General features: G+C 42.0%; 1 protein-coding gene across 1 annotated transcript in view; it reads left to right on the plus strand.

The window, feature by feature from the left end:
• The window catches only part of Prss12 (serine protease 12), a 59,917-nt gene that overhangs the window by 34,419 nt on the left and 8,225 nt on the right, over positions 1-17,273 (plus strand). The window contains 5 exon segments of the mRNA NM_053504.1: positions 301-497; positions 3,073-3,214; positions 5,437-5,642; positions 7,965-8,043; positions 9,926-10,048. Coding sequence (NP_445956.1) covers positions 301-497; positions 3,073-3,214; positions 5,437-5,642; positions 7,965-8,043; positions 9,926-10,048 — 747 coding nt within the window.

Consider the following 17,273-nt stretch of genomic DNA (forward strand, 5'->3'; position numbering starts at 1 on the left):
TTCACAGAGTTATTCCATGGTGAGGAATTTGAGGTTTATCTCTTTGCACGCTCTCTGGCTGGTGGGTTAAACTGTAATCAAAACACGAGAATGAATTACGGGTTAGTTACTCATCAAGTTAACCAAAGGATGTTAAGATAATTCAAATGCACAGCAAAGCAAGCGCAGTCGGGTCTCCAAGGCCAGAGAAAGGTCAGATTCTTACCCTCTGAAGTCACAATACAAAATTAGGTTGTTTTTACTGGCCCCTCAATGCATGGGACAGCAGTTCTGCTAACAGCATTCATTTCATTGCCACAGATATGGCAAACAGTCCTCTGTGAACCACTTTGAAGGCAGCAGCAGGCCCATATGGCTGGATGACGTCAGCTGCTCAGGAAAAGAAGCCAGCTTCATTCAGTGTTCCAGGAGACAGTGGGGAAGGCATGACTGCAGCCATAGGGAAGATGTGGGCCTCACCTGCTACCCTGACAGTGATGGTCATAGGCTTTCCCCAGGTAAGGACAGGATGCTGCTCCCGAGGTCACAGATGTTCACTCGGCTCTCCCAACCAGTCTAGAATGTGAAACCCATTCCACCCTTGACTTTACTGTCAAAAGGTCTGTTTCCCAAGAAAAATAACTTTTCAAATTCTCAACTACCATTACATGTCTAATTCTGGATTTGTTTTTCATTAAACGTCTAGATTGCTCAGTTAAAAAAAATGTTTATAATTCAATTCCAAGAATTTATATGATAGAAGGAGAGAAACAACTCCTTTAGGTTGTCTATCTACCTTGACAATCATGGTCCTGGGAGTGGATCCCAGAGACATTTACACACACATACACACACACACACACACACACACACACACACACACACACACGATTAAAAAATAAAATATGGTTTGTCATTTCTTTTAGAGTTTATAGAAATTTAGGGCTGGAGAGCTGGCCAGAGCACTGACTGTTATTTCTGAGGTCTGATTTTTCGTTCTAAGAAATCACATCAGCTCACCACTATCTGTGAGTCCGGTCTCAGGTGATCCCGGCCCTGCCTTCGGCCTCTGTAAGAACCAGGCATGCACAGACATATTTATAAGGAATACATCCATCCACATAAGAACAAATTAAATAAAAAGAGAATAGATGACATTTTCCTAAAACTATTGAGATAGATCATGGAGATCTAATTCCATGTAGATATATTTCCCTAACATTAAAACAAAGATTTAAAAATGTAAAAATTGAAAAAAAAATAAGAATCTTAAAAAATTTCTCCAGTTTAAATTGTGTCATTGGGGAAAGCGTTGTTTGGTTTTCTTTAAACCTCTTGTGAAGAACAGTAAAATTTCAGACACACTAATAAGAAATATAAAGCAACAAATGTTCTGTTTCATACATAGCTAAAACTTGCCACAGCTTGAACGCTACTAGCTAGAAGTGCATAGAATATTCACTTAAACATTCGCTGGTTTTGACTCTACCGTGTGATTCTCTCTCCTGTCTCATGAAGTAAGTCTGACCGAGGATTTAAGTTAAGGGTTGAATCATTCTGGATACCACAAGGAAGGATAGAGAACTAAAAATTATCATTTTTTTCTGTCTTTATTAGGACACAGATTACACTGCATTAGGACACACCCAAATGACTTCACAATTTTTTTTTTGCCCCAGTATGTGAGTCTCAGTATGTGAGCTTTAAACAGTACCACATGCTTTTTTTTTCAGGGAGGTAGATTTTGGGATTTTGAGGAAGAAAAATAAAATATGTTCGTCTTGTCAACAAAGATTTTTAGGTAACAAATGTCCATTCATAATGCCATAATCCCATATGTATATATTAAGTGATATTTTGGTCATCAGGTCCCGGATCCCACCTCCTTGGTTGTTCTGATCATTTTTACCCTTAAGTTTTCAGTAACTAGTAAGTTCTCCTGAAGCTAGAGGACCCACCCAGGAACTAGGCAATCAGAGCTGTATGTATCCATCTGCTCCTTTGCTGTGAAGTCCATCCATGCAGTGGTGTCAACACAGACATTTAATTTCTCACAGTCTAGAAGTGAGACACTGAAACCCAGGGTCCAGTGAGCTTGGCTCCTTGGGAGGGAATTCTGAAGCAGGGACTGGAAAGAATACAGATTCTCCTGGTTCCTTGACTTGTAGATGGCAGTTCTTCTCTCAGTGCCTATTTGCATAGTGCCTTTTCTTTTTTTAAACTCTAAGTCCGTCTTCTTTTCCATGAGGACACCACTGTATAGACCCAGGATGGGGCTTCATGGCTGTACCTTTCTATCCTGAAGAGTGAATCTCCGTAAAGACTCTGAGTGCCACCATCCATCAACCTACGACGGTCTCCATATTGTCTGTATCTGTATCTTCCTTCCTATCTATATATTGTGGAGGACAGAGATGTGACATTCTATCGTTTGTGTAACTTCAACCTTAATTGAGAAATAGGTTTCTTGGTTTTTAAATATTAATATGTTTTGAGATTTAAGTCCTTTGAAATAAATAGTTGAGAAGGTTTTAGAATTTTTCCGATAGCTGACTTCCTCCATGGCACCCTTTCTAGCTGGCTGATCAACTTTGTTACCCATGTATGTCAATGTTTATACCTTCCTAAAAATTCCAATTTGGAAGTATATATTTCATCTATGTTCGTGAGTTACAAAGTGACCTAAAACAAAAGAACTCCATTAATACCCTATTACTATTTAGAAGTTAGTTGTAATAAAAAAATGGCTAGCTCATGATTTTAGAGTGCCATATATCCATCCATCCATCCATCCATACATACATACATACATACATACATACATACATACACATTCTTGTCCTCTGCATATGAGACATTTTCAAATGCCAGGAACAGAAAGTTGAGCAAGATGAACCCAATGATTGCAGGGCTTTAATAAAGAGAGCAGAAGTGGATACAGGATATTTCTGGTATTTCATCTCCCTCTCCAAAGGAAGGATTAGTAGGTGATTTTATATCTGATTTTTAAAATTGTACTTTGTAAGGTTTTTATGCTTTGACATAACCTGGCTGCTTGTTTGGCTTTTTTAATATATTTAAACCATGACTTAGGTTTTCCTATCAGACTAATGGACGGAGAGAATAAGAGAGAAGGACGAGTGGAGGTTTTTGTCAATGGCCAATGGGGAACGATCTGCGATGATGGATGGACCGACAAGCATGCAGCTGTGATTTGCCGGCAGCTTGGCTATAAGTAAGGAAGACGGAGTTCTCTGGGATGGTACTTGGGGATGGTTTCTCTGACTCGTATGTTTAGGTTTATTCTAGTGAGTTTCTTTTATGTAAAAAGTTCCTAGTTATCGACAGCATGATTTGGAATTATAAAGAAGCAGTAAGCAGTCTAGCTGTATTTACTATAGTTTCCCAAGAAATATATAATACGAAACATCACAAATGCAGTGTTTCTGTGATAGAGAAACAGCCCAAGGCTGACTATCCAGTACACGGCTGTCCTCACCACAGGCATTAGTTCAGCTTTGCCTGTAACTTAGGCTTCAGTACTGCATCCTCACTCACTGAAGCAACAGCCAGTGCTCACTGCTCACGGGAATCAAGCTGCAAACAGAGCAAGTGCAGATGGAGCTGAGGCAGCCGTCTCTCCTGTCAGGTGTCATGCTTGTAACTACTTGTCTTTTTGTGCGATCTCCTCGGTGCTTTGTATTATTCCTCCTGCGTGTGTGTGTGTGTGTGTGTGTGTGTGTGTGTGTGTGTGTGTATTATGTTCCTCCTGTTACTTCATTTTAAATTCTCTCCTTTCACATTACATATATGTATGCATGTGTTTATACATACAGAGCGCTCCTGTAGCTTTAAGAGCCCAATATGCTAGTCACACTCTTCTTATTCCAGTACCCAAAGTAAAACTCCCCAATTTTGTGTAATCTTACTGCTTTTTTTTCTGATTTTGAAAGTCAGCTCTCCTGCTTTAGGATTTTCAGGTATTTGCCTTGTTTCTGTATTGCTTTTGAGAGATCTCCTTACACAAGAGGCTGTGATTAGTTAGATCAACCCATTTTGCTCTGTAATATTAGATTCCATAAATACACAACTTACCTCTCTATTGTACTGACCCTGCACATGTATTTGTAGAAGCGGTGGATTTTCCATTGCTATAACTGAAAAGCACAGGCTGAGTAGTTTATAAAGAATGAAGTTTGTCCAACTCACAGTTCTCAAAAAATTGGAAGTTTGAGGAATCTCTCAAGTGAGCACCTTCTCGATGGTGGAAAGCATACAGCTCAATGGCTGTGCAGTGGACTACATGGAGAAAGGGCTAGCTCAGGAGACAGAGCCCAGATGCCTTTACAGGGACTTCTTCAAGATAGCTTTTAATGAGTATACTCAGGAATATAACCGCTAGCATGTCGACTCAAGTTTTTCCAGGGCAGTAAGGCTGCTTTCCTGTGTGGCTACACTAATTTACACACTTAGTAGCATGCTTGAAAGTTATGAATAGCTAGAGTTTACCCCATCCCTAATTCCCAGTGCAATTAAATGCATGGCCATTTGTCTACTGGCCATCAATATTTTCTTTTATATAAAGTGTAGTGTATGACATCTATTTTTATTGAGATGATTTTATTTGTCATCTAGACTGATTTTATTTGTTATTGGATTTTTAAAATTTTGTGTAAATTTTAAGATTTCTTTGTATGATGTGTTTTCTTTAGAAAAGCATTTGCCAATAAATAGGTTTATAAATGTTTATTACAAGCACCAGCTTTCTGATTTATCTTCTTACTTTCCTTAGTGTGGTTTTTAGGAAAGTGGATCAGTCTTTTTATCTTATTTTTATCTTTTCTTAATACTTTTTTTCTAGTGTGATATGTTAAGGACTGTTTTCCTGATTCTAACTTTAATGGCTTTTTCTTTCATGACTGTGTTCAATAACTTATTAGAAATTGAATTAAATACGGAATTTTTAGTTCTCTTCTTCAACAAAGTTTTTAGATTGCATATCCTCAGAAAGTAATGTAAAAATAACAAAAAGGAAATATTCCAAAATAAGCCTTCCTTACACAATTCCCTGCTTTTTCTGTGTTAAGAATTGTACTTTTGCTTCAAAAGAGAGTGAAAGAATTGGTCTCTAGGTCTCTGGCTATTATTTAATCCCACATTTTTCTTGGCACTGTGAAAGTAAAGAGGGAAAGCTTGGGGGTGACTTTATTTTTGACATTCTATTGTGCGTGACTTTCTAAGTCGAAGCTAAATTAGAGGCAGTAGATTCCATAACATACCAAAGGCCTGGGCCAGTGAACAGTGTTCAGTGTTTTGAGTCACAAAAAGTGATTTTCAGTTCACGCCCAAACTAATCTCAATATTCAGACCTGAGGCAGAGTTGAGCTGGTGTGTGCTGAAATCGGCCAGATGCTTGGCTGGCTGACCTTCCGTGTCTGAAGAACGCTCTGTTTCCAGGGGTCCGGCCAGGGCGAGGACCATGGCTTATTTTGGGGAAGGAAAAGGCCCCATCCACATGGACAATGTGAAGTGCACAGGGAATGAGAAGGCCCTGGCCGACTGCGTCAAACAAGACATCGGAAGGCACAACTGCCGCCACAGTGAGGACGCAGGAGTCATCTGTGACTATTACGAGAAAAAAACATCAGGTCATGGGAATAAAGGTCAGTCGCTCTGGACCAGTAAGCCAGTGGAGAGTTAATGATTCCTGTGACCACACCAGACTTTGTTAAGAAAATCCTAGTGCAAAGGGAATGCGCATAGCCCCTTGTCGTTTGTGTTCATGTTTATGCTGTGTCTCTGTAAGGCACTCAACAGTGTGGGCTTCCCTAACTTGCGGTCTCTGAGATCAACTCCAGCCCTTTACAGTCTCAGCCATTTCTGTATTCCTCCTTCTTGGAATGCAATGTATCTGGTTATTGTCTCCTTAAAGACTCAGGACCAAGCTCATCCTTATCTGTACTATTTGAAAGAGTGGGAATGGCTTTTAAGAGACTTTGTTTTGTTTTGTTTTGGAGCAGGCTCTCACCATGCTCAGACTAATCTGGAACTCTGCAGCCCAGGTAGTCACGACGTCACCACCATCCTCCTGCTCAGCTTGCTGAGTGTTGGGATTATGCTTGTGAGCCAGCACACCCGATTAAAGTCAAGTTTTATTTATTTATCATATATTTTGGTTTTTTGAGACACGGTTTCTCTGTGCAGTCCTGGATGTCCTGGAACTTGCTTTGTAGACCAGGCTGGTCTCGAGATCCACCTATCTTTGTCTCCTGAGTGCTGGGATTGAAGGTGGGCACCACCAACGCCCAACTAAAGTCAATTTTTAAAAGAAAACAATTTCTTTTGTAGATTTTATTCTCTAGACACTTAAAGCTTAAGGAAATTGAGAATAGAGTGTAGTATTGGGATATAAGTCACCCTTTCGTACTTTGAGTTCTTGAAAGTTCTTTGCACATTCAAGTTGTATAAAATAATAAATACTGCTTTAAATGAAAGAAAGAGAATTAGCTTTTTATTTATTTATTTTTTTGAGAAATCCATGGTTATATTTTATAAAAAGAACAAGCTTTTTGATCTGTATAGAACTCCATAGTTCTGGTTCATTCACACACCTCCTCTCTAGTAATTATTGATATAATACTAGATCAGGAAAGAATGACGTGGTTCTTTGATTCTGAGGGGCTTTGGGGTGTGATAACAATACTTAAATGTGGGCTGGAAAGATGGCTCAGTACCTAAGAGCACTAGCTGTTCTTTCAGAGGACCTGGGCTCAACCAGCACCCACATGGCAGCTCACAACTGTCTATACCTCTATTTCCAGGAGACCTGACACCCCCAGACAGACAAATGTGCTGGCAAGACACCGATGCATCTAACATAAAAATAAATTATATATATATGTATATATATATATGCATATTCAGAAGCCTGTTTTTCCTAAGGACAACTTATACCCCTAAAAACAACTTAATTTGTTAAGTTCCTTTCAATAATTAAAATTATACTTATGGATTGAGTATAACGAATTATTTGGATTACGTCAAATTCCTGAAGCAGTTAAAACTGTAAAGGTGAATGCTTAAATACATTTTATTTTGAGGCTTTTCCATGGTAGGCAGTGCTTCCATTCCTCAATGAAGGTGTTTCATGTCTGTCCAGCTATGCGGTAGAACCTGCATCATTACCTTGTTGCTTTCTGCTGTACCTCAGAGCCTCTCGACCTCCATACGACAATTAAACACGAGCGTTTGGTGATTGGTCATCTGATGAGATGCTCTTACAATGGACTAGGTTTTGCTTCTCAATTCTTGGCTACAGTACACACAGCTTGAAACTGATTTTTGTTTCCTAAAGCCAGGTGCTTGCACGGAATGATGGACATTTTAAGTTTTGCCTGCTTAGCATTAAAGCATTGCTTTTCTTGGCATTTAGAGTCTGGCTCAACCTGGGGCATCTTTGCAAAATTGTTCTCATATTAGCACTGATTTGGTCTTTATGTTCTTGGTACAATTCCCAACCTTCTGTACAGAGAGAAAAATAACAAGAACAAACCCACAATGTTTGTATACTATGTACTTCCTATTTAAATTGCTTATGGTTATAAACAATATATATATATATATATATATATATATACTGCTCATATATAAATTATTTGTAAAGTTATTTTAAAATCTAGTCACGCTTTATATATTGGCTTTCCTTTTGTAAACATTTGCACTTTCTCACATGTTTAATTGAACTCTTGTGTATTTATGTCAGGAACATGGAGAGAAGGATAATCAGGGCTATAGAAGACTGGAAGCCTTCTGTGTTTGATGATTGGAAACTTTATAAAGTTTCTGATATACTTTGGTTAAAAGATGACTGGGTTTTTTTTTGCAAGAAAAATTATGCAGCAAGTTTCAGATAATCGTACTTTTAAATAGAGGAGGATGTTTCAAGGGGAGGTGTCAGGCATTAACAACCCCCTCTCTACTTTCAGAGACCCTCTCATCTGGGTGTGGATTGAGATTACTACACCGCCGACAGAAACGGATCATTGGTGGGAACAATTCTTTAAGGTAAAAGGCTCTTCAGGGAGATTCTGATATTACAAGATGTGTGTGCCACAAGGGTTACAAACCCAGGGCTTCCTTTTATTATGTAAGGAACCTGTTTTTATCATTTTATAATCAAATGGAGATTACACTGGTAGTTTTCCTGTCCTTTGATGCAGGTTCAGTAACACAGGCCATGTTAGTACATTACTGTTTCTGACTCATGATATGTTTCTGACACAAAATGTTTATTCATAGTCCTTCGAAGTTACCATTCCTCATAAAATTCAGCGTGGGCCAGTGACATGGCTCGCCAAGCCTGGTGACTTGAGTTTGGTCTCCAGAACTCATGTGGTAGAAGTAAAGAACTGACTCTCACAAGTTTTCCTCTAAAACACACATAGGCACACACACGCACACACACACACACACACACACACACACACACACACACACACACACACACGGAAAACTGATGAAATTAAAAGCCAAGAAAAATTACAATGGCGGTTTATTCCAACCCAGAAATACATATTTGATGTATATAAGCCTTGAAAGTTTAATGCACTGCCACTGTAAATATAAAGACCTTTAAGTTCTTTCCATTACATGCCTACAAGTTAAAATTCATAACAGATATAGATAATAGTATCACCTAATAATATTTACATGGTAAAGTGTTATATTTATGAGGTAAAAACTGATAAAAAAACAAAAAACAAAAAACAAACTACATAGCATTGAATAGCAGTGGTTCTCAACCCCTGGGTTTTGACCATCCCCTTTATGGATCGAACAACCTTTTCATTGGAAAACACAGATATTTATATTATGGTTCTTAACAGTAGCAGAATTATAGTTATGAAAGAGCAATGAAATAATTTTATGGTTGGGGGTCACCTCAGTGTGAGGAACTGTATTAAATGGTTGAAGCATTAGGAAGTTTGGGAACCACTATGGTAAAGCATTTGAATATTGAGAGGACCCACACAAGCTTTCTTATCTAGTGAGAACTTTGAGTTACAATTTCTATCTCCATCACTGAGAGAAGTGGGGAGAGCTTGGGGAAGTAGGGAGAGGGGAAGACAGGGGAGAGGAAGGAGAGGAGATGGGAGACGTTTAAAACCAGCTCTTGGTTTAAGTGCTTCTTGAGGCTACATGGGTTAAGTTATGATGTGACTCAGGGTAAATAGAGGTTATGGTGGACTCATGAATTGCAAAGAAGACAACTTGTTTTCCAAAAGTCAGAGAAGAGTAGGCGATGCACAGATGCCTGTAGACAAATTTCCAGAGTCGCTGATATTTGTGACCAATAATAAGAGACCAATTTGTGAGAGTTGGATGAACATCATTCTCTATGTCATGGTTCCACTATGTTTTGAGCTCTTTCCCCCACCTGTGCAAAGTCATCGTTTTTTGTTTGTTTGTTTGTTTTGTTTTTTGTTTTTTTTTTAATTTTTTTATCAGATTTTTAAAAATTTATTTACATTTCAAATGTTATCCCTTTTCTGGGTTTCCCATCCATAAACCCCCTATCCAATCCCCCCTCTCCCTTCTTCTATGTGGGTGTTCCCCCACCTATCCATCCACCCTTTCCCACCTCCCTGACCTGACAGTGCCCTACACTGGGGGTGTTGAGTCTTGGCAGGACCAAGGGTCTCCCCTCCCATTGGTGCCCAACAAGGCCATCCTCTGCTACACATGCAGCCGTAGCTATGGGTCTGTTCATGTGTTGGTGGTTGGCGGCTTAATCCCTGGGAACGCTGGTTGGTTGGTATTGTTGTTCTTATGGGGTTGCAAGACCCTTCAGCTCCTTCAATCCTTTCTCCAATGGGGGACATTGTTTTACCTGAGGCTTTTCTTTCCTCTTCTCTGCTCTTGAACTTTTTGGCTTGCCATCTTCTAGGGGTGCCTGGCCTTGGCAGGCTTCCCTCAGGCTGAAGTCGACCCACGGAGATGGCAGGCTGCTCTGTGGAGCCACCCTTCTAAGTAGCTGCTGGGTCCTGACAGCTGCGCACTGTTTCAAAAGGTATGTGTCCCTTGTCCCAGGCGGCATGATTTCCTCTAGCTCCGTGCTCGTAGGCACTGAGAGTGGCAGAGCCGGGCTATAGGCCTTCTCTGTTTGCCCTGCAGCACTGTGTGTATGAGGGAGGTAATGACAGGAAGAACAGCAAAGAGGCCTCAGGATACAACTCGATGCTCTCTGTAGGACTGCCAGTCTAAGCTTATCCCCAACCAGCTTACAAAGCAAGGAGACAGCGAGAATCAGACTACTGTTACTTTATTTGGCCTTGGCAATTACTGGGGAGTAACACCCAATCTCCTCTTCTAACTGCTGGCCTGGCTACCTCCCCAGCGGTGTACCCCAGATACTTGCTGTTTCTCCTGGCCATGTGCTCACGGTCCATCTCCCTCATGGCAGCTTCCTCTCCCTCTCCCTCTCCCTCTCCCTCTCCCTCTCCCTCTCCCTCTCCCTCTCTCTCTCCCTCTCCTTCTCCTTCTCTCCCAACCAGGACACTTCAAACTCATCTACCTCTAATCCCTCCAGTAATTGGCTGTAGCTAATTTTATTTAACCAAAAGTTTGAAATCAAGGAACAAAGTTTACACAATGAAATAAATATAAATATAAGAGGTCATTGGTTAGGCCTAGATCTTCCAGTATAGAATTTAGCATTACAATACATAGTAAGAGATCAAACCTCTACAGTTCTTGGATTAAAATAAGTTAGAACTGGAGAGAAGGGGAGGTTTTAGGAAGAGGAAACAGGGTAATGCTTCCCTTAAGTTTTTATGTAAGATAGGTAGGTGTGGGGACACATTTCTGTGCTTCAGAGTCTGAGGCAGGAGGATCATTGAGTTTGAGACTAGCATGGGATGCACAGTGAGATTATCTCAAACAAACAAACCAAACCAACAAATAAACAAACGACACATAAGACCAAACAGAAAGTGTATCATTCATATGCTTGTAGATGTAAAACTGGAGTCATAGCAAGTGGCTGGGACTTCTAAGGAGGAAGGATGTAGACTTGGTGCTTTTGATGTTTCTGTGCTCCGGATGGTTTGTGTATTAAGTGTCTCTGTACCTTCCTGAAAGTCACATTGCGTCTAATTTATGATTAGCTCCCGTAGCATGTGCTCCTTTTCTGACAAGAGCAAACTCTTGTCCTAGAAATTTTATCAGTCCATCCCGAGCTCTTACCGGCTCATTGAGGAAGCCTCACTGAAGGGTCATTGTCCAATCACAGGGCGGCTCTTACAATGCCTGCTCTAGACTCGCTCTCGCCCTCCCTGTTCACTGCCCATTCACAAACTCTAGTAGATAACCATTTCCTTACATTCATTTTGACATTTAAAAATGCATACTAACATTTGACAAAGTGTTGATAATTACTGAAGCAAGGGGACGCACACAAGAAATTTCGGTATACGGTTTTAATTTTGTATGTTGCAAAAAAAAAAAAAAAGAAGTCCTAATCAAGTGTTTAAAAGTGCCATATGGTTGGAAAACTCTTCCAAGTAAAGTCCCTTTTCCATGAGATTATGCAGTGCGCTTTTACGTCACTGTGTAACCCTAGTTGGCTCGTACAGATTCATTTTACCCACCGTATGAACTGCCACTTCTCCTGCAGAACTTCAGTTTTTTTTTATTTCCCTCACTAATGGGCAGTCAGCTCTTCCTGTTCTTCCAACACTACAGCACTGTGCGGCAGTAGACATCTGAGTAGTGTTTGTTGTGTATGTGATTATATTAATGCCGCCTATCAGACGTTACGCTCACATTCTCTTTGCATTGTATGTGTCATTGTCTTGTTATAGCAGATCTTATTTCTTGCAGGCGTCACACACAAAGCCTTTGTGGTTGGTTATGTGCTAACAAATATCTTTTTTTTTTTTTTGATATGGGTCACACTCTTATTGTGTGTGGTTCCTGTCAGCTGGTAAGCCTTGTACATCTTATTAAAAATCTTTCCCTAAGACAGATGTGACTGTGCACGCCTTTAGTCCCAGTGTTCGGGAGGTAGAGGCAGACGGATCTCTGGGTGTTCCGTGTCAACCTGGAGTAGGATAGGGAATTCTAGGTCAGCAAAGCCTATAAGACAAGATCGTGTCTCCAAACAAAAACAAAAACAAACAAAGCAAAACAAAAATCCAAACCAAAAAACAAAAACAAACAAACAAAACAAAACACTTTCCCCTTAGTTCTGTATAATAACTGACCTTCTTTTTTTTTTTTTTTTTTTTTTTTTTTCCGGAGCTGGGGACCGAACCCAGGGCCTTGTGCTTGCTAGGCAAGTACTCTACCACTGAGCTAAATCCCCAACCCCTCCTTCTTTTTTCTTTAAAAGTATTTAAAGGTTTTGCCTAAGTTTATTTATATGCCTGGCCTCTAGTGCGAGGAGGAGCCTGGGTTCATACTCCTCTTTGTATATGGTTCTCCCACTTTTCTGTCTTGAATGTTCCCATTTTCACCCACTGACTTACGTTAACTATGTCACACACCAAATTCTCGCATGCCTGCTCACTTGTCTCTCTCAATAACTGCCTGTGGAGTTGGGTTCCATGTTCAAGGTGCTTCACGGGGCAGAAATCGACATTCAGATGTTTGCTGTGTTGGGAATATAAGAGAAGTAACTAAGTCTGAAAATTCACCCATAATAAAATGTTTTAAGGTGTTTCTGTGTTTCATGAATAGCAGAGACGATAAAGGTGATAAACATTCACAAGTAACTATTGAGGCCGGGCAATAGTGGTACATGCCTTTAATCCCAGCACTTGGGAGGCAGAGGCAGGCAGATCTCTGTGAGTTCAAGGCCAGTCTGGTCTATAGAGCTAGTTCTAGGACAGCCAGGGCTACACAGAAACCCTGTCTCAACAAACAAAACAAAACAAGAACAAACAATCAAACAAAATTCACCACCACCACTACCACCAAAAACTACTGGTTCCCAGGCCTATACAGAAGTGATGCAGCCAAGAACGAGATAGGTAGGTTGCTTGCTTTTCCTGCAGTGTATGATGTTGCTATAGAGGCTCAGAGGAAAAGGAATCTTTCCATGACTAAGTAGTTTAGGGACCATCTTTAAAGTGGCCTCTTTTCACCACAGTACTGGACACATTTATCTTGCTAACTATTAAGGTTCCTGGGCCTCAGGCTTACGTCTGCTGAGTCCTGGAGCTGATTCTCAGAGTGTGCATTTAGACCGCAATCTCAAGTGCTTTGTCGGTCTCAGGGGTGCTCTGACGTTCTAGTTCCATTTATTTGTTGAGTAGGGCCGAGTCTGGTCTGAGCGTTTGAAAATAATGACAGCGTAGAATATGTAATGGAGTTGACAGCTGCTTAACCTGGCTCAGTTTAACAAATTGGTTGCTAAACTGAGAATGGACTCTGAAGATAACCTACTCACACTTAATAAATAATGCATTTGAAGGTAGAACCGTGATCCCAGAAGATGTTGACAGACTGATTCCAATTAGCGCTACAGAGAAGGGCAAAGGGAAATGTCATCTTTATCTCCAGAAAGCAGTCTCAATACAGCACCAATGAAGAGGCCTCAGGAAATAGTGCCTAGCGCTCCTACTATGTAATGTGGCATCTCACAGGCTGGTGTACAACACCACTACTGTGTGTCAGTAACGTAGTTCAGTTTCTCACAAAATTAATTTGTTGACAGAACAGAGTCCAAAGGAAGCAGTGAAAACCCTCGCTATTTTGTCTTAGTCGGCTCAGAAGACTGTTGGGAGGAAAGCATTAGCTTTAAAAGGGACTGTGCACTGACTGTGTGCTGACTGTACACTGACTGTGTGCTGACTGTGTACTGACTGTGTGCTGACTGTGCACTGACTGTGTGCTGACTGTGCACTGACTGTGTGCTGACCGTGCATTGTCTTGTCGTAAATGACATGATGTACTAAGAGGGCATGTGGGTGTTGACTGTTACTTCGAACACCACAGGTACTATTGAAGAAGTTTTAATTCTTTTTCATGTACGTGTTCCTGTATGAAAGGGTTCATGTGTACATACATGTGCATGTGTTTATATGCACACATCTGTATGCATGCACGCGGAAACCAGAAGTCACTGTCAGGTGTCTTCTTCAGTTGCTTCCACCTCTTTTAGGAACTTTAACACATTATGCGCATGAGTATACTGCCAGCATGTACATGTGCCTGGTGCCTGAAGAGGCCAGAAGAGGATGCTGGGTCCTCGAACTGGAGTTTTAGAGAGTTCTGAGCTGCCGTGAGGGTGCTAGGAACTGAACCCAGTCTGCTGCGCGGCAAACAGTGCTCTTAGCCAGTGAGCCATCTCTCCATCGCCTCCACCTTGTCTTTTGAGACAGGGTCTCCCATCGACTGTGGAGCTCAGCAGTTCAGTCAGCATGGACTGGCTTCTCCACCTCTGCCTCCGCGTCCCTGGGTGTCCCTGGGCTCCGAGTGCTTCTGCACGGCTTTGCTGTGGCTGCAGCTCGTGCAGTGAGCGCTCGCTTTACCCACTAAGCCATCCCACTGGCACCATTTTTTTTTTCCTTTAAAGATGGTGTCTTAGTTTCTCTTTTGTTGTTGTGATGAGATACACTCGACTAAAGGAAGAATGGGTTCATTTTAGTTCACATTCAAGGTGCAGCACATCAGAGTGGAAAAGTCAAGGCAAGCAGGAGCCTGCTCACATCGCACTGACAACCAGAAAGCAGAGGGATGAGTGCTTCCTGGGGCTCAGCTCTCTTCTATTCAGATAGGCCAGGATCCTAAACAGGAAAATGGCTCCATGGTCTTCTAGCCTCAATTAATGTAACCAAGATACCAACACCCCGCCAAGGCGTCTCCTAGGTAATTTTAGATCTTTTGACAGTTAACTCACAGGTGGAATGAACTAAACGCAGAGAGAAGAGGGTTTTTACATTTATTTATTTTTATTTGTTTGGTTTTTTTGTTGTTGTTGTTTTGTTTTGATTTTTGTTTTTCCGGACAGGGTTTCTCTGTGTAGCCCTGGCTGTTCTGGAACTCACTTTGTCAATGAGTGTGGCCTCAAACTCACAGAAATCCACCTGCCTCTGACTCTCCAGTCCTGGGATTAATTGTGTGTGAGACCACTGCCCTGCTTAAATCTATTTTTAATTACAATGCAATTATATTTTCCCTTCAAACCCTCCCATGTTATCTCCATATTCCACCCCTTAACTCTTTTTCAAAATCATGGCTTACTTTTCTTTTAAATTCCTTTCTTCCTTTCTTTTTTCTTTCTTTCCCTCTCCCTCCTTCCCTCCTTCCACTGCTCCCTCCCTCTTCCTTCCTTCCCCCCCCCCCTCTCTCTCCCTTTCCCTCCTCAACCACACCTCCCCTCTCTTTCTAATTCACTTTAGATCCTGCTCACTTGCCCCTCCTGGTCACACCCTCCCATAATCCTTCCCTCCACCCCCCATTCCCTTTTCCTCTGAGGGGTGGGAGCTCCCTGGGTATCCCCCACCCTGGTACAGCCTCTCTGGGAGGCTGACGCATCTTCTCCCACCGAGGCCAGACCAGGCGGCCCAGCCAGAAGAACATAGCTCACCCACAGGCAACAGCTTTTGGGATAGCAGTGCCCCCTGCCCCCACCCCCTGCCCCAGTGGGTGTTCATGTAAAGACCAAGCTGCACATTTGCTACTTAAATGTGTGGGGAGGCCTAGGTCCAGCCAGTGCATGCTTACATACACACACACACACACACACGCACACACACACACACACACACACACCCTGAGGAAAATTATTCTCCCTAAAAGTACATTTCTTAAGTCTTTCTTTTTTTCTTTTAAGCAGAGATGTTTCTTTTATGTAGTAGATGGTGGCAGCAGGTAGTGTTATGGGATTGCAAAGTTGATTTTTTTCTTTCTATCTTTTTCTATTAAGTTATTTTCTTACTTTACATCCTGATGGTAGCTTCTCCTCCCTCTTCTCCTTCCAGTCCCTCCCCGCAACCCCCATCCTTCCCCCATTCACTCCTCTTCTGCTTCTCCTCAGAAAAGGGAAGGCTTCCCATGGATAGCAACCAGCCTGGGCTTATCAAGCTACAGTAAGACTAGGCACATCTCCCATCTAGACAAGGCAACCCAGTTAGGGGAAATGGATCTGAAGGCAGGTAATGTATTTAGAGACAGCCTGGACTCCTGCCGTTAGGAGTCCCACACGAAGACTCAGTGCAGAGGCACAGGACGTCCCATCATGCTCTCTGGTTGGCAGTTCAGTCTATGAGCCGCTCCAGGCCCAGGTTAGTTGATTCTGTGGGTTTTCTTGTGATGTTCTTCCCCCTTCTGGCTCCTTCACTTCCCCCCTTTTCCACAGGATTCCCCAAACTTCACCTAATGTTTGGCTGTGGGTCTCTGCATCAACTTCCATCAGTTGTTGGGTGAAGCCTTTCTGATGACAGTTATACTAGGCTCCTGTCTACAAGTTGAGTAGATTATCATCAATAGTGTCAGGGGTGGGCTTCCTCTCATGGGTCTCAAGCTGGGCCAGTCATTGGTCCAGCCATTGGGCCCTCAAATTCTGCTCCATACAGTACAGGTTAACCATGCTATAAATCACAAATCCATAGAAACTAAGTAACAAGGAGGGTCCGGGGGTGGGGTGGGGCTTGAACCTCCCTGAGAAGGGCAAATAGATTAGACATGGGGGGAGGGTGTTTTGATGGAGGGGACTGGATGGGAGAGGGGGTGGGGATGGAACAGGAGGGATGAGGTGGAGGGAGGACAGAAGGAGACAGCACTGGGAGATACAACTGGATTGTGGGAGGTGGGGCATCACTGGGAGGAGCTACGGACCTATGAAAATGGAAACTCCCATGAATCTGTGAAAGTGACCCTAGCTAAGGCTCCTAGCAATGGGGAATACGGCCCTGAACCAGCCACCTCCTGTAAACTGTCAAGACTTCCAGAGGAGGGACTGGGACACCAATCCGGCCGCAGAACCTTCAAGCCACAATTTTTCCTGCTATGTTGATTCATTACAGGATAAGCATTTTGATACCAGTGGAAGAGAGGTGTCACCAGCAGATCAAAGGCAGGATAGCTCCTGGAAAGATTTATGCTAGATCTAGTGTGCATTCTCACTTGATACTTGAAAACCACAAGGTGCGGTGGGCAAGCAAGATTTTACAAAAGCACACATGGCAGTCAGCAGGTTGTTTAGGAAAATGACCCATTGTCTCAGCTACTTCTCCAGGTCATTCTGTTTCGGGTAGAAAGTGAAGCTGTGCTTGGCAAATAGGCAGTGC

This window comes from Rattus norvegicus, chromosome 2 (genome assembly GCF_021556685.1).
Source record: "Rattus norvegicus strain SHRSP/BbbUtx chromosome 2, alternate assembly SHRSP_T2T, whole genome shotgun sequence".
In the NCBI taxonomy this organism is placed as follows: Eukaryota; Metazoa; Chordata; class Mammalia; order Rodentia; family Muridae; genus Rattus; species Rattus norvegicus.